The sequence below is a fragment of the Pleuronectes platessa genome, chromosome 3, assembly GCF_947347685.1.
Source record: "Pleuronectes platessa chromosome 3, fPlePla1.1, whole genome shotgun sequence".
NCBI classification, from domain to species: Eukaryota; Metazoa; Chordata; class Actinopteri; order Pleuronectiformes; family Pleuronectidae; genus Pleuronectes; species Pleuronectes platessa.
Window position 1 is genome coordinate 18,016,337 of NC_070628.1, and position 22,000 is coordinate 18,038,336.

Here is a 22,000-nt window from a genome sequence, read left to right on the forward strand (position 1 = left end):
CCTCCTCCGGAGAGGGCTGGTCTAATTGAGAACCTCCAGACTTCCTGCAGTCACATGTATATGTAATTGCCTGTCATGGAAATGTTGGTCAAACATCTATATTATACTGTAAATTTAACTTATGACACAGTGGAGCAGTGGCTAAGCTGGAACACAATAGACCTGTGTCTTTCCCATTTTTCCATGGTACCGTGAACTCACCATCATCCAGAGACTGAAGGTCATGTGTAAATCTCTTTGCTCACACAGACAGTTCTGATGCACCAGATTATGATGCTGTGATCAGGAACCTGACAGAAGAGAGGGACCAGTTGAAGAGGAAGTTGAATAGATTTGGTGAATATGAGCTGAACACTTCATGACATGGAAGGAATAAGATAACAGTCACAGAAAGAAAAATGCAACTTCAATTCGTTTTTGCTATTGTTTTTCTCTTTTTGGCTGAGATGTCAAGTTTATTTTATTTTCCTTATCCTCAATAGATCATCACACCCAAGAAGGATGGGTATACTTCCGCTCTAGTTTCTACTTCATTTCCTCTGACAAGAAATCCTGGGGAGACAGTAGAGAGGACTGTCTGCAGAAAGGAGCCGACCTGGTGATTATCAACAGCAAAGAGGAAAATGTGCGTATGAGAGTGACAACTCTTATGAAAGAGTAAAATCATACTGGTTAAATTCCAATTTGATATAATTATGGTCTGTCCCTCTGTCCCTGTAAACAAGGAGTTCACGAGACAGTTCAGAAGGTCCTTCTGGATCGGACTGACTGACAACGAGACAGAAGGGACATGGAAATGGGTGGATGGGACTTTGCTGAGCACAAGGTTCATAGATAACTTTTTATGATTAAATTGATTATCATGAGTTGCACTGCTGTATTATTACTGAATAAAACTATGGTCTCTTTCTTTAACTGTCTGCTGGTCAGACACTGAACCCTGATGGCTGTGCTATGCAACATATAAAATCCATTTACTCTGCAACACATAGCACTATATTTTAAGTATTTATACAAACGAAAATGTCTGACATAGATGAATTTTGTATCAAAGCAATCTAGTTTTAATGATAATCCACAACCAACTGTATATATCCAATATTCTGGTTTGACAAGAAGCTGCATGTACCAACTATCAGCTGCAGGCGTCTAAACAGAGGCTAATGTCTCAAAACAATATTCAATATCAATCTTTAATCTGCCTCAGTGTTTCTGGCTGTTTATTAAATGTTATTGCTTGTTTCAGTAAAAAGCTCATTCGGATTTTGGTTTCAGCTACTGGCACCCTGGGGAACCAAACTCCTATCAAAACACTGATGAAAACTGTGGAGAGACAAAGTTCATTGCGGTCGAAGACAACTGGAATGATGAACAATGTCAAAGGCAGCAGTTCTGGATCTGTGAAAAGATGGTGGCTTGATAACGCTGCACCCAAACGCACCACACTGATAACTGCTGAGCTGCAGAGGAAGTGACTCATTAAAATGCAAAGACATAAACAGCCTTGCTTCATTTTGACATGTCCCCATAGTAAGAGGCACTGGTAACTAAACGTATGATATTTAGTTTGATACGTTCCTGGTTCCTGGCATTTTTTCTTGCTTCCTGTGTCATTTGTTTTCATACTGTAGCTTTTGTCAATATGTGGTTGCTGTTCTGACTATTTGTTATCAGAATCACGCTTTTTCTTATGAATAAATGTTTTGTAACCAATTTGCAAAGTCTGATTCAAAGAAAAAATCATATTATAGATAGGGATGTAGCTGTGAACAAAATTACACCACCCATGAATTACTGTATCAAATGAAACATCTTTTGAGTTTTTATGACAACTGAAGGCTGCCACAGCCTCTCTATCATATATATACTTATAATTATGCATTTTTATTCATACTCATGGTTGCATTTTACAACAACAAGCTGTTTCAATGAGTAACTTCAATTAAAACCCAGAGCAGGTGTCAGGTTTTACTCTGTAAACCAGTGTGCGTCTTGCAGCCGGCTCTCGTTGACATCTAGTGATCATTGTCTGTGTGATTTCTGCTGGAAGGAAGAAAACTCTACAGACTGGTTGGTGTGAGCTTCGGACTCCTGTGTATCCTGCAAGCTGCTCTCAACATGTCCATGCACCTTGCTTTCTGTGAGCCAAGTTAAACAGTGTCTCTAATCTTTACCAATGTTTTCCTAGACATTAAAAAAATGTATGAACTATTTTAATATGAAGTCGACAGTTTGAACAATTGCTCATATATGAGACATGGCGATCTCTTTATCTGAGTGTTACAAGCAAGTTCTCATCTTCATACATTTTTATTGTGTAAATTTATTAAATATAACATGCAGTAGCAAGGCCTCATTCAAATTCAGGTTTTTTTCCAAATTAGTAATATCCTGTTCAACTTGCTGAACCTTCTGGTTATTGTACAAGAATTTGTCAATGTTCAGATAGAGACAAATTTGGGGAAGTGTAGAGTCACACACAGTAACAGGGCAAAACATCAAAACAAAAGAATGTTATGTGAATCTTTCAAGGGGAATTACAGTTTATCTCAAACTGGGACTGTAGCGCCTGAAGACCCAAAGAGAAGACTGACACCCTGCCCTGACCCTAAACCTAGTTCTTCACTTGGTACGTATGAGAAGGATTTATAGCATCTATCTGATAATTCCAGATGTCTGTTTGTCTCTGTGAATGTGGAATGCATTTCTCAAAAAAGATGTTCATCTTGTTGGCCTCACACAGATTTTTGTAGTGCAGTTAACTCACAATCAACCACAGTCAATGTAAATGTCAATGTCAATTTTATTTATAAAGCACATTTAAAACATATTGGTTGACCAAAGCGCTTTACAGGTGTAATGGTACAACCAAACGACAATAAAAACCTAATATATCATAGTGCAAGTAATACAACTAAAATACAATTATCAGTGTAAAATAATAATTAAAAAAAAAAATATATATATATATATATATATACATATATAATATATAAGATATACGATAAGATAAATAAAATCGGCTGCGATGAAACGTACTCAACTCGAGGAGTCAGCCTGGGAGAACAGGTGTTAGAAGTTATTTAAAGTGTGTTAAAGATGGGGCAGATCTAGTGTGAAGTTTGGGGCGGCTACTGTGCGATCACCTCTGGTTACTATTCTTGTCTGAGGTTTGTCAAGGAGTGGTTGAGGGGCTGATCTCAGTTCCCTAACTGGAGTGGGCATAAAGAGAAGTTCGGATAAGTAAGACGGTGCCAGTCAATTAAGAGATTTACAAGTTAAAAGTACGATTTAAAAAATGATCCTGTGACAAGACAGGAAGCCAGTGTAGGAGGTGCAGCATGGGTTTGAAAATTGTCTCTCTTTTTTTTTTCCTAGTCAGCAGCGGGCAGCAGCATTTTGGACTAGCTGCAGGCTATTAATGGAGGATTTGTCTAAGCCTACATACAGGGAATTACAATAATAGAGACGGGAGGTCAGGAGTAGGCAGAATAGGAGTACGATTACCGGGGTTTATTATATAATTAAAAATATTAAAAAGGAACTGAGGCCTGCGATAGTTATTGGAGACCAGGTTAGATATAAACTTAGTTTTTGCTCATTTACCGCTTTCTGGTAATCAGATAGACGGCTCTGTAAGATTTCATATGATACTCTGAGTCTGTCCTTTTTCCACCTCCTCTCTGCTTGACGACATGCACGTCTGAGACCGTGGTTAGAGTCGTTTAGCCATGGCTCTGAAAGTGCTTTAGTGCGTTTCGTCCTCAAAGGAGCAACAGAGTCCAGAGTGCTCGTGGAGGTTGAATTAAAAGAGAGATAAGCTCATCAGCACTGAGAACATCACTACAATCCAAGTTAAAGAGCACAGAGTCTTTAAAAATAGCAGAGAAATGCAGCACAGTTTGACTATTAGTTATACAGCGGCAGCGTGCAGGAGGAGCTGGCTTGACTATAGAGCCAGGGACAGTAACTGTAAACAAAACAGGCAGATGATCTAATATGCAAGTATCACATATTTCAATGACATGAACATATAGGCCATAAGACAACACAAGGTCTTATGTGTGCCCCATTTCATGTGTGGGTCCAGAGATTGACTGGGTGAGATTAAAGGAATATATACGATTCAAGAAGTCTTTAGCCATAGGTTTAGTTTCACAGCATATATGTACATTAAAATGTAAATTAAAAAGTGGTAATAATCCATCGAAATACCCGCTATGAATTCAGTTAACTTAGTGCATAAGGTCCTTGTTGAAGCCAGGTCTCGGTCAGGAGCATAAAGTCCAGATCACGGGATGTGTAAAAGTAATTTAGTACAACATGTCTGTAGGTTATAGACCTATCAGTAATCAGAACTCTGTGTAGAGTTAGGTCCATACTGTCCAGCTTTGAGCTGCGGCGAAGCATGGGAGTAATCATGACAGGAATGTGGGAGGCTGTGGGTGATAGTGTACCGGGGACAGTACTGAGAATTCTCCACAGTGGAGGGCTACTGGTAGGATGGGAAGCATGACTGTTTAAAGTGGTAGAAGAAAAGCAGGGGCTGGCAGGTGATTGTAGATAGTCATAGAGAGCGATTCCAGAATAGATCGAAGTTGTGGATAAAACCAATGTTCTGAGTTGAGCGTCAGACTGGAGCCAGGTGTTTGCTTTTGATTTCTGGCGTTGTGGCTCCAGGAAAGCAGTGTGTGACTACATTAATGAAGCGGATATTTCTCATGATGGAGGAGACCTTAGGATGGAGAAGCGAGGTGGTGTCTTCCTTTGAGGGCATGGCTTCCCTGCTGTCGCCAAGCCAGTGAGAACTCCGCTGCTACGCCTGATCACAGCTTCTGTCAATAACCTGCGGTGGGCGGAGGTGGAGGACTTGACCACAGGATGGAGTGGGGGTGCTTCCATAGGCCAGAAGTCCTCAGTATTCAGGGTGTTAAATCTGTTGGACAGATGGAGGTCTCGAGGTGGATGAGGGGGAGACAGGCGCCCGGCACAGTGCATATCCTTTCAGGCTACAATCCACTGCTCCTGTTTGCAGGGAGCAGTCAGAGATAGATAGATAGATAGATAGATAGATAGATAGATAGATAGATAGATAGATAGATAGATAGATAGATAGATAGATAGATAGATAGATAGATAGATAGATAGATAGATAGATAGATAGATAGATTACTTCATTCATCCCCGAAGGGAAATTAAATCGTCATAGCAGCCGGTATATTTGAATACAATAGAATAAAATATAAAAAAATAAAAAATATTGAGGTAGAAAGGATAAAAAACAGAAACACAAGATAAATAGGTAGATAAGGTGCAGTGGCAAGATGATGGTAATAGTACTGATGATATGATGGTAACGTTATTGTTAGACAGTGATATAATATGATATGATATATAGTAGAGGTATAAATATAAGTATTTGACTATACAATAGATAATATAATATACTATGAGTGTAAGAATATGTAGACAGAGTGTGCAAAAGACAATATTATTGTATAAATGATATATAATATCAATATGGTTTATATTAACACATATCACATATGATGTGAAGTTAGTGTTCCAGTATATGGAGCGGAGTGTTGTACAGGGTACACAGTGCAACAGTACGACATTATCGCGTCTTTACTGGAGCATGGTACGGAGTGGAGCTGGCTATTATTTTTGGCTTTGCTCCCATGTCACCCACAGATCATCATGCTGTGCTGGAGTGGACTCTGCATCTGGAACTCCTGTGACGGTGCAGCCAGTCCACAGCAAGTTTAGGATCGTTATCCAACCCTGGAGCGGAGTGGCCAGAGTTGAAGAGAGTAACTAAAGGTCATGTGTAAATCTCCTTGCTCACAAAGACAGTTCTGGTGCGAGGAAGCTAAATTACAAGGCTGTGATCAGAGAGCTGACAGAAGAGGGGGACCAGTTGAACAGGATGTTGGAAATATTTGGTGAATATTAAACAGGAAGATATCTGCAACATAAAGAAAAAACTATTTAAATTCCGTTGGTGTTGTTTTCCGCTGACTCAAAGGTCCACAGCTTACTCTTTCATTAAGCCACACCCGCTGACTTTATAGCAAGCTGCTTACTGTCCGTCAAATGTTTCTTGGGTTTTGATAAATTAACTTGTGTTTTTAGGGGTTTCTGCAACTGGAATACTGGGGAACCCAACAATTTGGGCCAAAGTGAGGACTGTGCAGTACTAGCCACTATGGTATGACCAGCCATGAGAAAATAAAAACTATTGGATCTGTGCAAAAACTGTCTCTCTATAAGTCAAAGTAAAAACTGTGAACTGGTCGCTTGGTGGGGGATGTGGGTTTTTTCTAAATCAGGGGTAATAAAGCGGCCACCAGCTAGGATAATCATATTTGTCATATGTTCAAGATATAATCAAAATACTATCATGTAAACCCGGACTATGTAACTATAATCTAATGTGACTTGGACTGTTTTTTACTTCCTTATTTTCTGATTACACAGTCTTCGGATTCAGCTAACACTTGCAGTTTATTTTTAGCTGGGCTGTTCACACTACCTTTACTTCTCTGGTACTTGGTCACAGACAATGTTTGAAACCAAGGTGGAGCAGGAAACTGATATCTATAAGTGTGTGTAATTTGGTGCAGCTTGATTAATATGAAAGGGACTGTTGGGTGTGTGCTCTGAGTGGCATTCTAGTTTTGATCTAGATTAACTGTGTTTTTTTTATCAGTTTCAGGTTATGGCTTGATATTAATTCCATACAAACAGCAAAAGCTCAAAGCAGCTGCATCTATACCCAGTTTGAGGTTATATAACAATGAAAACTCTTCTGCTCTCATTTACAATATTGTGGTTATGAGTTAAGGAAACAAGAAGGTCACAATGAGATCCTGTGAAGGGCATTACAAACTAACCTTACTTTCGAATAACTTATAAATACAATATCACCACACATATCAAACGTATAAACGCCACACAGAATCAAATAAACAGTCTTGCTCAGCCTTGTATAATAATTAAGCCCAGATTATGTTACCAGTCCTTAGAAAGGGGAAAAGGGAGTTGCAGTTCCGTTCTCAACTCTGTGACGTCTCCGGGCTGGTCGGAAGGTTTGCCTTTGCGGCCCTGTTGAGCTACTAGGAGTTTGTAGACTTTGGTTTGAGATGCGGTTTCCTTGATGAGATGAGCTGGGAGCTACAACTCTGCGTTCCTCTCGTTGGATGCGAAGAGAAGATTTGAGCTGAGGAAATCAGGTTTCTCCCTCAGCGATGCAGGAAGAAAGGCCTGCAGCCTCACTCCTTGGAAGAGTTGTGGAAAGAGATAGAATTGGGGGGGTCCTGTCCTTATATTGGCCTGGTGACCTCACAGGTCATAGGGCCAGAGTGACCAATAGGAGTTGACCCTTGTGGTTTTCTCACCTCTGTGTGAAGTTGAGGAATCCTGGGCAAGTGAGTTCCCTGTTCCCTGGCTTTTTCCAGAACGATGGAACCTGTTGCACCCTGGGAGACTGAGTTCGGGAGGCTTATCCAGAATATAGGGCATGCGGCATGAGGCTTTGTCTACATGTGGCCGAACCTTGGTTTCACAAAAACCACGTCCCAACACAGGTTATGGCATGATATTTGTTCCATACAATAGCAAAAGCTCAAAGCAGCTGCATCTACAGTGCCTTGCATAAGTATTCACCCCCTTTGGACTTTTCTACATTTTGTCATGGTATAACCACAGATTAAAATTTATTTCATCGTGAGTTTATGTAATGGACCAACACAAAATAGTGCATCATTTGGAAGTGGGGGGAAATATTACATGGATTTCACAATTATTTACAAATAAAAATCTGAAAAGTGTTGAGTGCATATGTATTCACCCCCTTTACTGTGAAACCCCTAACAAAGATCTGGTGCGACCAATTGCATTCACAAGTCACATTTGCAAGTCACATAATTAGTAAATAGGGTCCACCTGTCTGCAATTTAATCTCAGTATAAATACACCTGTTCTGTGACGGACTCAGCGTTTGTTGGAGATCATTACTGAACAAACAGCATCATGAAGACCAAGGAGCTCACCAAACAGGTCAGGGATAAAGTTGTGGAGAAATATGAAGCAGGGTTAGGTTATAAAAAAATATCCAGAGCTTTGAACATCTCTCTGAGCACCATAAAATCCATCATAAGAAAATGGAAAGAATATGGCACAACCGCAAACCTACCAAGAGGAGGCCGTCCACCCAAACTGAAGAGTTGGACAAGGAGAAAATGAATCAGAGAAGCAACCAGGAGGCCCATGGTTACTCTGGAGGAATTGCAGAGATCCACAGCTGAGGTGGGAGAATCTGTCCACAGGACAACTATTAGTCGTCTACTCCACAAATCTGGCCTTTATGGAAGAGTGGCAAGAAGAAAGCCATTGTTGAAAGGGATCCATAAAAAATCCCGTTTGGAGTTTGCCAGAAGCCATGTGGGAGACACAGCAAACATGTGGAAGAAGGTGCTCTGGTCAGATGAGACCAAAATTGAACTTTTTGGCCTCAATGCAAAACACTATGTGTGGCGAAAACCCAACACTGCCCATCACCCTGAGCACACCATCCCAACAGTGAAACATGGTGGTGGTAGCATCATGCTGTGGGGATGCTTCTCTTCAGCAGGTACAGGGAAACTGGTCAGAATAGAGGGAAAGATGGATGGAGCCAAATACAGGGAAATCCTTGAAGAAAATCTGATGCAGTCTGCAAAAGACTTGAGACTGGGGCGGAGGTTCATCTTCCAGCAGGACAATGACCCTAAACATACAGCCAGAGCTACAAAGGAATGGTTTGGATTAAAGACTGTTAATGTCTTAAAATGGCCCAGTCAAAGCCCAGACCTCAATCCAATAGAGAATCTATGGCAAGACTTGAAGATTGCGGTTCACAGACGGTCTCCATCCAATCTGACTGAGCTTCATCTTTTTTGCCAAGAAGACTGGACAAACCTTTCCATCTCTAGATGTGCAAAGCTGGTAGAGACATACCCCAAAAGACTTGCAGCTGTAATTGCAGCGAAAGGGGGTTCTACCAAGTATTGACACAGGGGGGTGAATACTTGGAACTGGAGGTGACAACAAGCTGAAAGATAAAGAGAAGTAAAAAGCTGACTTGAAAAGCTTCATATCAGGAACAGAAACACAGAAGCAGTCCACAGTTAAGACCGAGAATCGTGTCGTACTGCAGCGGTCACAGTATTTTGACTTCTGTCTATAAAAAACACAGTCTGAGGTGACCATGGACAAAAACCTGCCTGATGCTTCAGCCACAAGTAAGTTACTTTAAGAGTGATCAGATTGATACTGTTCTTGTGTCTGATTTAGCAACACGCTACATTTTTAGTGGGTTGCTTTTCACCTAGGGACAGTGTCCCAGAAATGGAGAGTTTTGTTGTTGTTCTGTCTCAAATAACACAATATCAGACCTGGCTTCCTAAAAGGAATAACAATAACAACAACAATCATAATAATGGTGGTGTTGCATGTGTATGTGTGTTTTTTTGCACACAGATAGGAAACTGGTTGTCTTGAGCCTCGGACTCCTGTGTATCCTGCAAGCTGCTCTCAACATTTCCCTGCGTCTTGCTCTCAGTGAGTTGTCTTTAATTCAGTTTAATATTTTCATCCTGTGTGGACGACACATCCTGTCCGTGCCTCACTATGGATTTCAACAGGTTAATGTGACAAAACCAGAAATTGAAAAGTTACCTCTACTGAGTCTGACTATGATTATCATTGGAGTATATCTGAAAATGCTATAGTTAGTTAGATTTATGACGAAACAGTATTTTGTACATTGTGGTTGTTGGTTAGAGAAGATTCTAAGGTCATGTAAGAAAATAATGGGGCTTTACAGTTGTGAGTCAGGGTGTTTGTCTTTAAAATAAAACGAGAACCTTTAAACATGTTGAGGTTAGTAAATGGATTTGCAGAAAACATTTTAAGTTTCAGATTTTCAACTATTTATTTTCAATGTTAAGATTTAGATGTTAGTCTGGCATTGAAGGCTTAACACTAAATGTGCTGCAAACATTCAGGAGCATTACAAGGGACTTTGGGGGCCCCAGGCAAAGGGACCTGGATGTCAACTCCCTACCCAAAGAAACATATGATACCCAACCACATCATTCCAATATTCAAATGATTCTTCTTGTATAAAAATTATAAACAAAGAAGTGTATATGCACATAAATAGTAGAAAATTGATCAAGTCTAAGGGTGAATCTCCACTTCTGACACATCATACACACACACTGAGCTTTGCAGATCCTCTGAACCTCCTCCGGAGGGGGCTGGTCTAATTGAGAACCTCCAGACTTCCTGCAGTCACATGTATATGTAATTGCCTGTCATGGAAATGTTGGTCAAACATCTATATTATACTGTAAATTTAACTTATGACACAGTGGAGCAGTGGCTAAGCTGGAACACAATAGACCTGTGTCTTTCCCATTTTTCCATGGTACCGTGAACTCACCATCATCCAGAGACTGAAGGTCATGTGTAAATCTCTTTGCTCACACAGACATTTCTGATGCACCAGATTATGATGCTGTAATCAAGAACCTGACAGAAGAGAGGGACCAGTTGAAGAGGAACTTAAATATATCTGGTGAATATGAGCTGAACTCTTTATGACATGGAAAGAATAAGATAACAGTAACAGAAAGAAAGATGCAACTTTGATTTATTTTTGCTGTTGTTCTTCTCCTTTTGGCTGAGATGTCAAGTTTATTTTATTTTCGTTTTCCTCAACAAATCATTACACCCAAGAAGGATGGGTATACTTCCGCTCTAGTTTCTAAATCTTTTCCTCTGTCAAGAAATCCTGGGGAGAAAGTAGAAATGAATGTCAGGGTGTTTTCCTTTAAAATAAAATGAGAACATTTAAACATGTTGAGGTTAGTAAATGGATTTGCAGAAAACATTTTAAGTTTCAGATTTTCAACTATTTATTTTCAATGTTAAGATTTAGATGTTAGTCTGGCATTGAAGGCTTAACACTAAATGTCCTGCAAACATTCAGGAGCATTACAAGGGACTTTGGGGGCCCCAGGCAAAGGGACCTGAATGTCAACTCCCTACCCAAAGAAACACATGATACCAAACCACATCATTCCAATATTCAAATGATTCTTCTTGTATAAAAATTATAAACAAAGAAGTGTATATGCACATAAATAGTAGAAAATTGATCAAGTCTAAGGGTGAATCTCCACTTCTGACACATCATACACACACACTGAGCTTTGCAGATCCTCTGAACCTCCTCCGGAGAGGGCTGGTCTAATTGAGAACCTCCAGACTTCCTGCAGTCACATGTATATGTAATTGCCTGTCATGGAAATGTTGGTCAAACATCTATATTATACTGTAAATTTAACTTATGACGCAGTGGAGCAGTGGCTAAGCTGGAACACAATAGACCTGTGTCTTTCCCATTTTTCCATGGTACCGTGAACTCACCATCATCCAGAGACTGAAGGTCATGTGTAAATCTCTTTGCTCACACAGACATTTCTGATGCACCTGATTATGATGCTGTGATCAAGAACCTGACAGAAGAGAGGGACCAGTTGAAGAGGAACTTAAATATATCTGGTGAATATGAGCTGAACTCTTTATGACATGGAAAGAATAAGATAACAGTAACAGAAAGAAAGATGCAACTTCGATTTATTTTTGCTGTTGTTCTTCTCCCTTTGGCTGAGATGTCAAGTTTATTTTATTTTCGTTTTCCTCAGCAAATCATTACACCCAAGAAGGATGGGTATACTTCCGCTCTAGTTTCTAAATCTTTTCCTCTGTCAAGAAATCCTGGGGAGAAAGTAGAAATGACTGTCAGGGTGTTTTCCTTTAAAATAAAATGAGAACATTTAAACATGTTGAGTTTAGTAAATGGATTTGCAGAAAACATTTTAAGTTTCAGATTTTCAACTATTTATTTTCAATGTTAAGATTTAGATGTTCGTCTGGCATTGAAGGCTTAACACTAAATGTGCTTTAAACATTCAGGAGCATTACAAGGGACTTTGGGGGCCCCAGGCAAAGGGACCTGGATGTCAACTCCCTACCCAAAGAAACGTATGATACCAAACCACATCATTCCAATATTCAAATGATTCTTCTTGTATAAAAATTATAAACAAAGATGTGTATATGCACATAAATAGTAGAAAATTGATCAAGTCTAAGGGTGAATCTCCACTTCTGACACATCATACACACACACTGAGCTTTGCAGATCCTCTGAACCTCCTCCGGAGAGGGCTGGTCTTATTGAGAACCTCCAGACTTCCTGCAGTCACATGTATATGTAATTGCCTGTCATGGTAATTTTGGTCAAACATCTATATTATACTGTAAATTTAACTTATGACACAGTGGAGCAGTGGCTAAGCTGGAACACAATAGACATGTGTCTTTCCCATTTTTCCATGGTACCGTGAACTCACCATCATCCAGAGACTGAAGGTCATGTGTAAATCTCTTTGCTCACACAGACAGTTCTGGTGCACCTGATTATGATGCTGTGATCAGGAACCTGAAAGAAGAGGGGGACCAGTTGAAGAGGATGTTGAAAACATTTGGTGAATATGAGCTGAACTCTTTATGACATGAAAAAAATAAGATAACAGTACCAGAAAGAAAGATGCAACTTCAATTCATTTTTGCTATTGTTTTTCTCTTTTTGGCTGAGATGTCAAGTTTATTTTATTTTTGTTTTCCTCAACAAATCATTACACCCGAGAAGGATGGGTATACTTCCGCTCTAGTTTCTACTTCATTTCCTCTGACACGAAATCCTGGGGAGACAGTAGAGACGACTGTCTGCAGAAAGGAGCAGACCTGGTGATTATCAACAGCAAAGAGGAAAACGTGCGTATGAGAGTCACAACTCTTCTGAAAGAGTAAAATCATACTGGTTAAATTCCAATTTGATATAAATATGGTCTGTCCCTCTGTCCCTGTAAACAAGGAGTTCACAAGACAGTTCACAAGGTCCTTCTGGATCGGACTGACTGACACAGAGACAGAAGGGACATGGAAATGGGTGGATGGGACTTTGCTGAGCACAACAACAAGGTTCATAAATAACTTTTTGTTTAAATTGATTATTATTAGTTGCACTGCTGTATTATAGTGATATTACTGAATACTAATATAGTCTCTTTCTTTACCTGTCTGCTGGTCAGACACTGAACCCTGATGGCTGTGCTATGCAACATATAAAATCCATTTACTCTGCAACACTTTGCACTTTATTTTAAGTATTTATACAAACGAATAAAATGTCAGAGAGATGAAGTGAGCAGAAATGACAATTTTAAGGAAAGCGATACCTCAGTGTTTCTGGCTGTTTATAAAATGTTTTTGTGTGTTTCAGTTAAAGCTCCTTCTGATTTTTGTTTCAGCTACTGGTACCCTGGGGAACCAAACCCCAAGTATTACCCTGATGAAAACTGTGGAGAGGCAAGGTACAACTACGATGAAAACAACTGGAATGATAACAACTGTAAAAGGCTGTACTTCTGGATCTGTGAAAAGAAGGTGGCTTGATACCGCTGCACCCATACGCACCACACTGGCAACTGATCAGAGGAAGCGGCTCATTAAAATGCAAAGACATAAACAGCCAAGCTACACTTTGACATGTACCCATAGTAAGAGGCACTTATAGTAAAACGAATGATATTTAGTTTGATACGTTCCTGGGTCATGGTACTGTAAATGCTGCCTGTGTCATTTGTTTTCATACTGTAGCTTCTGTCAATATGTGGTTGCTGTTTTAACTATTTGTTATCAGAATCACACTTTCTTATGAATAAATATTTTGTAACCACTTTGCGAAGTCTGATTAGGTCACACAATCATATTATAGATAGGGATGTAGCTTTGAACAAAATTACATCACCCATGAATTACTGTATCAAATTAAACTCCTTTTGAGTTTTTATGACATCTGAAGGATGCCACAGCTTCGTCTGTGACAAACAGCAACTGTTCAAGTACTGTCATATGGCTAACCTCCAGACATCTACGTACCTCCTCAATCCATTGTTCAACTGTTAACAGATCAACGGACATTTAACCAGTGAACTTGGGGCATTTACGCTCTCTAGATACATAAACATATCAGAGGTTGGCTGCTGAGAGAGCCTGAGACTCATTTCACTGCCAGCGACTGCTTAATGTTATTGTCGTGCATTTGACAATAAAAAATCTTGAATCATGAATCACATTCTAGGCTGCCTTCTGGAATTACATTAGGGGAAGAAGTGGATGACCCTGGAACTGGTTCAGGTAACTGTGATTGGTTCTCTCTCAACTGTTCATTGGCTGATTTCAGCTGTTGCAGCTGCTTCATAAGGGCCTGTACTTCTTCCATCCTCCAAATGGACAGTCAGTATGTTGAAAGATCTTCAAACAAGCCTGTGGTCCTCTTCACCTGTAGACCAGCCACTGTTTTTTCCCACCCTGGCCAATTTTCTACTAATCAATAGGGACAAAAACCAGACAACAAAAAAATAAAAGAAACACAATAACAAAATATTGAAAATAAACAGAAAAATTGTATTTTCAGCTTCCGACCCTGCCAACAATGCCAGTTCTGTAGTGATTTAAAAAGTCTAGAGTGTCAATTGAATGTCAATTTGGTTCAACACATATATCCAGAATAAAACAGGACGGGAAGCTGAGATATCAGAAATATACAATTTTTTTAATTCGTGCAAATTATTTAAAAAGACTGATCAAACAGCACAGTGACATGTGCAAAGGTTGAGGTAGTGGCCTTGACTAGATACAAAAAACAGATTAAAAGAGAAATTAAAGGCTCCAGACCCAATTTTACAACGCCCAATTAAAACAAACACAACACACTTTCAAAATCCTAACACTGCAAACGATATAGTACACCACAAGGACAGAAGAGGGCCTATAGCTTTTGGAGCCAATAACTCAACAAAAAAAAAGTCAAGTCCTTAAAGCCGGATTGCACAGTACCAGTCCACCACATTGCAAATTGCCATAGAACCAAATAAAATAAAACCAATTAATCAGCTAGACACTAAATCTAAACAAGGTCAAAAAACTTAAATGAAATCTAAATGTGGAAAAAACAATGACCGTAAATATTCTGCTGAAGGCAGCCCTATAAAACAAATGCTGTATTTAGGTCACACAATTCAAACCAGTTTATCAAAATGTTTAAAAACATTTACAAACATTAAACATATCATAATGTCATACCTTTAATTCGTTAAAATAACGCAGGGACCAACTCTGTCCTTATTGTCCTGAAGAGAATTACTAAAACAGGAAAAGACAACTTAACTAAATGTCTGGGACACAATAGCGAAGACTCTGGTAAATGTTCCGGCGCATTACTTACAAGTATGATTCTTATGACTGAAGATTACAGCGTGCATTTATGCCGACGCTGATACCGTCTCACTCCCATGCACACACACACAGAGCTGTAAGCTGGCTCTAGGGACAGAATAAAGGTTAATGTTTGCGGAACGTTTTCTGCGTGATCTCCATTAACATTTAAGTTACTTTCAGCAAACTTACCGCAACAAAGAATTTGCGTCCGCACCTGCTGCGACCACGCTACCTTCCTCACACACACACACACACACACACACACACACACACACACACACACACACACACACACACACACAAAACTGTCTCTCTATAAGTCAAAGTAAAAACTGTGAACTGGTCGCTCAGTGGGGGATGTTGGTTTTTTCTAAATCAGGGGCCGTAAAGCGGCCACCAGCTAGGTTTATCAAATTTGTCATATGTTCAAGATATAATTAAAATACAATCATGTAATCCCTGACTAATTAAATGGGACCTGGACTGGTTTTTACTTCCTTATTCTCTGATTACACAATCACAGGACTAATAAAAGAATGGGTCTGCGGATGCAGCTAACATGTGCAGTTTATTTTTAGCTGGGCTGTTCACACTACCTTTACTTCTCTGGTACCTGGTCACAGTCAATGTTTGAAACCAAGGTGGAGCAGGAAACTTATATCTATAAGTGTGTGTAATTTGGTGCAGCTTGGTTAATATGAAAGGGACTGTTGGGTATGTGCTCTAAGTGGCATTCTAGTTTTGATTGGAAATTTCTAATTTTAATCACTGTGTCTTTTTTATCAGTATCAGGTTATGGCTTGATATTTATTCCATACAAACAGCAAAAGCTCAAGGCAGCTGCATCTATACCCAGTTTGAGGTCGTATAACATCAGACGGGCTGAAAATGTTTCACGATCACAAAAACATGATGATACTTTTGTATAAAAACCCTTCTGCTCTCATTTACAATATTGTAGTTATGAGTGAAGGAAACAAGGAGGTCACAATGACAGGTCAGAATAAAAAAAACTGGAGGTGACAACAAGCTGAAAGATAAAGAGAAGTAAAAAGCTGACTTGAAAAGCTTCATATCAGGGACAGAAACACAGAAGCAGTCCACAGTTAAGACCGAGAATCGTGTCGTACTGCAGCGGTCACAGTATTTTGACTTCTGTCTATAAAAAACACAGTCTGAGGTGACCATGGACAAAAACCTGCCTGATGCTTCAACCACAAGTAAGTTACTTTAAGAGTGATCAGACTGATACTGTTCTTGAATAAGATTTTGAGTGGGTTGTTTTTTACCCAGAGACAGTGAAGAAGAAATGGAGAGATTTTTGTTGTTGTTCTGTCTCAAATAACACAATATCAGACATGGCTTCCTAATAGGAATAACAATAAGAATTATAATAATGTTTATTTTTTCACACAGATAGGAAACTGGTTGTCTTGAGTCTCGGACTCCTGTGTATCCTGCAAGCTGCTCTAAACATTTCCCTGCGTCTTGCTCTCTGTGAGTTGTCTTTAATTCAGTTTAATATTTTCATCCTGTGTGGACGACACATCCTGTCCGTGACTCACTCTGAAATTCAACAGGTGAATGTGATAAAAACAGAAATTGAAAAGTTGCCTCTATCAACTATCATTTGAGTTATTTCTGGATATGCTACAGCTAGCTATCTTTATGATGAAACTGTATATTGTACATTGTAGTTGTTGGTTAGAGAAGATTCTAAGGTCATGTTAGAAAATGATGGAGCTTTCCAGTTGTGAGTCCGAGTGTTTTCCCTTTAAAATAAAACGAGAACCTTTTCACATGTTGAGGTTAATAAATGGACTTGCAGAAAACATTTTAAGTTTCAGATTTCCAACTATTTAATTACAATGTTAAGATTTAGATGTTAGTCTGGCATTGAAGGCTAAACACTAAATGTGCTGCAAACATTCAGGAGCATTACAAGGGACTTTGGGGGCCCCAGGCAAAGGGACCTGGATGTCAACTCCCTACCCAAAGAAACACATGATGCCAAACCACATCATTCCAATATTCAAATGATTATTTTTGTTTAAAAAATACAAACACAGAAGTGTATATGCACATAAATAGTAGAAAAGTGATAGTCTATATTTTTTCCAGGAATTTAACTTGTGACACAGTGGAGCTGTGACTGAGCTGGAACACAATAGACCTGCGTCTTTCCCTATTTCATGGTACCGTGAACTCACCATCATCCAGAGACTGAAGGTCATGTGTAAATCTCTTTGCTCACACAGACAGTTCTGATGCACCAGATTATGATGCTGTGATCAGGGACCTGACAGAAGAGAGGGACCAGTGGAAGAGGATGTTGAAAACATTTGGTGAATATGAGCTGAACACTTCATGACATGGAAGGAATAAGATAACAGTCACAGAAAGAAAGATGCAACTTCAATTAATTTTGCTATTGTTCTTCTCTTATTGGCTGAGATGTCAAGTTTATTTTATTTTCCTTATCCTCAACAAATCATTAAACCCGAGAAGGATGGGTATACTTCCGCTCTAGTTTCTATTTCATCTCTTCTGACAAGAAATCCTGGGGAGACAGTAGAGACGACTGTCTGCAGAAAGGAGCAGACCTGGTGATTATCAACAGCAAAGAGGAAAACGTGCGTATGAGAGTCACAACTCTTCTGAAAGAGTAAAATCATACTGGTTAAATTCCAATTTGATATAAATATGGTCTGTCCCTCTGTCCCTGTAAACAAGGAGTTCACGAGACAGTTCAGAAGGCTCTTCTGGATCGGACTGACTGACACAGAGACAGAAGGGACATGGAAATGGGTGGATGGGACTTTGCTGAGCACAAGGTTCATAGATAACTTTTTATGATTAAATTGATTATCATGAGTTGCACTGCTGTATTATAGTGATATTACTGAATACTAATATAGTCTCTTTCTTTAACTGTCTGTTGGTAAGACACTGAACCCTGACGGCTGTGCTATGCAACATATAAAATCCATTTACTCTGCATCACTTTGCACTTTATTTTAAGTATTTATACAAACGAAAATGTCTGACATAGATGAAGTGAGCAGAAATGACAAATGTAATGAGGGGGATATCACCAATAATGATGGTATATATGAGTAGACATATTGTGTATCAAAGCAATCTAGTTTTAATGATAATCCACAATCAACTGTATATATCCAATATTCTGGTTTGACAAGAAGCTGCATGTACCAGCTATCAGCTGCAGGCGTCTAAACAGAGGCTAATGTCTCATAACAATATTCAATATTGATCTTTAATCTGTCTCAGTGATTCTGGCTGTTTATTAAATGTTATTGTGTGTTTCAGTTAAAAGCTCCTTCTGTTTTTGGTTTCAGCTACTGGCACCCTGGGGAACCAAACTCCTATTTTAGCACTGACGAAGACTGTGGAGAGACAAAGTTCAACGACCTTGAATACAACTGGAACGATGAACAATGTAGCGAGCTGAACTTCTGGATCTGTGAAAAGAGTGTGGCTTGATAACGCTGCACCCAAACGCACCACACTGGTAACTGCTGAGCTGCAGAGGAAGTGACTCAATAAAATGCAAAGACATAAACAGCCTTGCTTCATTTTGACATGTCCCCATAGTAAGAGGCACTGGTAACTAAACGTATGATTTTTAGTTTGATACGTTCCTGGTTCCTGGCATTTTTTCTTGCTTCCTGTGTCGTTTGTTTTCATACTGTAGCTTCTGTCAATATGTGGTTACTGTTCTGACTATTTGTTATCAGAATCACGTTTTTTCTAATGAATAAATGTTTTGTAACCAATTTGCAAAGTCTGATTTAAAGAAAAAATCATATTATAGATAGGGATCTAGCTGTGAACAAAATTACACCACCCATGAATTACTGTATCAAATGAAACATCTTTTGAGTTTTTATGACAACTGAAGGCTGCCACAGCCTCTCTATCATATATATACTTATAATTATGCATTGTTATTCATACTCATGCTTGCATTTTACAACAACAAGCTGTTTCAATGAGTAACTTCAATTAAAACCCAGAGCAGGTGTCAGGTTTTACTCTCTAAACCAGTGTGCGTCTTGCAGCCCGCTCTCGTTGACATCTAGTGATCATTGTCTGTGTGATTTCTGCTGGAAGGAAGAAAACTCTACAGACTGGTTGGTGTGAGCTTCGGACTCCTGTGTATCCTGCAAGCTGCTCTCAACATGTCCATGCACCTTGCTTTCTGTGAGCCAAGTTAAACAGTGTCTCTAATCTTTACCAATGTTTTCCTAGACATTAAAAAAAAAGAATTATTTTAATAATAAGTGGACAGTTTGAACAATTGCTCATATATGAGACATGGCGATCTCTTTATCTGAGTGTTACAAGCAAGTTCTCATCTTCATACATTTTTATTGTGTAAATTTATTAAATATAGCATGCAGTAGCAAGGCCTCATTCAAATTCAGTTTTTTTATCCAATTTAGTAATATCCTGTTCAACTTGCTGAACCTTCTAGTTATTGTACAAGAATTTGTCAATGTTCAGATAGAGACAAATTTGGGGAAGTGTAGAGTCACACACAGTAACAGGGCAAAACATCAAAACAAAAGAATGTTATGTGAATCTTTCAAGGGGAATTACAGTTTATCTCAACCTGGGACTGTAGCACCTGAAGACCCAAAGAGAAGACTGACACCCTGCCCTGACCCTAAACCTAGTTCTTCACTTGGTACGTATGAGAAGGATTTATAGCATCTATCTGATAATTCCAGATGTCTGTTTGTCTCTCTGTATGTGGAATGCATTTCTCAAAAAAGATGTTCATCTTGTTGGCCTCACACAGATTTTTGTAGTGCAGTTAACTCACAATCAACCACAGTCAATGTCAATGTCAATTTTATTTATAAAGCACATTTAAAACATATTGGTTGACCAAAGCGCTTTACAGGTGTAATGGTACAACAAAACGACAATAAAAACCTAATATATCATAGTGAAAGTAATACAACTAAAATACAATTATCAATGCAAAATAATAAAAAAATATATATAATATATAAGATATACGATAAGATAAATAAAATCGGCTGCGATAAAACGTACTCAACTCGAGGAGTCAGCCTGGGAGAACAGGTGTTAGAAGTTATTTAAAGTGTGTTAAAGATGGGGCAGATCTAGTGTGAAGTTTGGGACAGCTACTTGATCACCTCTGGTTACTATTCTTGTCTGAGGTTTGTCAAGGAGTGGTTGAGGGGCTGATCTCAGTTGCCTAACTGGAATGAGCATAAAGAGAAGTTCGGATAAGTAAGACAGTGCCAGTCCAGTAAGAGATTTAAAAGTTAAAAGTACGATTTAAAAAATGATCCTGTGACAAGACAGGAAGCCAGTGTAGGAGGTGCAGCATGGGTTTGAAAATTGTCTCTCTTTTTTTTTCCTAGTCAGCAGGCGAGCAGCAGCATTTTGGACTAGCTGCAGGCTATTAATGGAGGATTTGTCTAAGCCTACATACAGGGAATTACAATAATAGAGACGGGAGGTCAGGAGTAGGCAGAATAGGAGTACGACTACCGGAGTTTATTATATAATTAAAAATATTTAAAAGAAACTGAGGCCTGCGATAGTTATTGGAGACCAGGTTAGATATAAACTTAGTTTTTGCTCATTTACCGCTTTCTGGTAATCAGATAGACGGCTCTGTAAGATTTCATATGATACTCTGAGTCTGTCCTTTTTCCACCTCCTCTCTGCTTGACGACATGCACGTCTGAGACCGTGGTTAGAGTCGTTTAGCCATGGCTCTGAAAGTGCTTTAGTGCGTTTCGTCCTCAAAGGAGCAACAGAGTCCAGAGTGCTCGTGCAGGTTGAATTAAAAAGAGAGATAAGCTCATCAGCATTGAGAACATCACTACAATCCAAGTTAAAGAACACAGAGTCTTTGAAAATAGCAGAGAAATGCAGCACAGTTTGACTATTAATTATACAGAGGCAGCGTGCAGGAGGAGCTGGCTTGACTATAGAGCCAGGGACAGTAACTGTAAACAAAACAGGCAGATGATCTAATATTCAATTATCACATATTTCAATGACATGAACATATAGGCCATAAGACAACACAAGGTCTAATGTGTGCCCCATTTCATGTGTTGATCCAGAGATTGACTGGGTGAGATTAAAGGAATATATACGATTCAAGAAGTCTTTAGCCATAGGTTTAGTTTCCCAGAATATATGTACATTAAAATGTAAATTAAAAAGTGGTAATAATCCATCGAAATACCCGCTATGAATTCAGTTAACTTAGTGCATAAAGTCCTTGTTGAAGCCAGGTTTCGGTCAGGAGCATAAAGTCCAGATCACGGGATGTGTAAAAGTAATTTAGTACAACATTTCTGTAGGTTATAGACCTATCAGTAATCAGAACTCTGTGTAGATTTAGGTCCATACTGTCCAGCTTTGAGCGGCGGCGAAGCATGGGAGTAATCATGACAGGAATGTGGGAGGCTGTGGGTGATAGTGTACCGGGGACAGTACTGGGAATTCTCCACAGTGGAGGGCTACTGGTAGCATGGGAAGCATGACTGTTTAGAGTGGTAGAAGAAAAGCAGGGGGTAGCAGGTGA

At 39.2% G+C, this 22,000-nt stretch overlaps 1 protein-coding gene across 9 annotated transcripts in view; it reads left to right on the top strand.

The window, feature by feature from the left end:
• LOC128434648 (CD209 antigen-like protein C) overlaps positions 1-22,000 on the top strand; it is a 33,182-nt gene that overhangs the window by 3,321 nt on the left and 7,861 nt on the right. For 2 of the 9 annotated variants that reach the window (XM_053417882.1, XM_053417886.1), the window contains exons 3-6: positions 5,853-5,945; positions 9,523-9,603; positions 10,538-10,624; positions 11,527-11,613. In XM_053417882.1, coding sequence (XP_053273857.1) covers positions 5,853-5,945; positions 9,523-9,603; positions 10,538-10,624; positions 11,527-11,613 — 348 coding nt within the window. Of the gene's footprint in view, positions 1-5,852; positions 5,946-9,094; positions 9,285-9,522; positions 9,604-10,537; positions 10,625-11,526; positions 11,614-12,027; positions 12,097-12,515; positions 12,603-12,766; positions 12,892-12,991; positions 13,099-13,427; positions 14,250-19,927; positions 20,111-22,000 lie in introns of those variants that run through there. The other 7 variants (XM_053417887.1, XM_053417890.1, XM_053417889.1 and 4 more) reach the window with 7 other exon arrangements.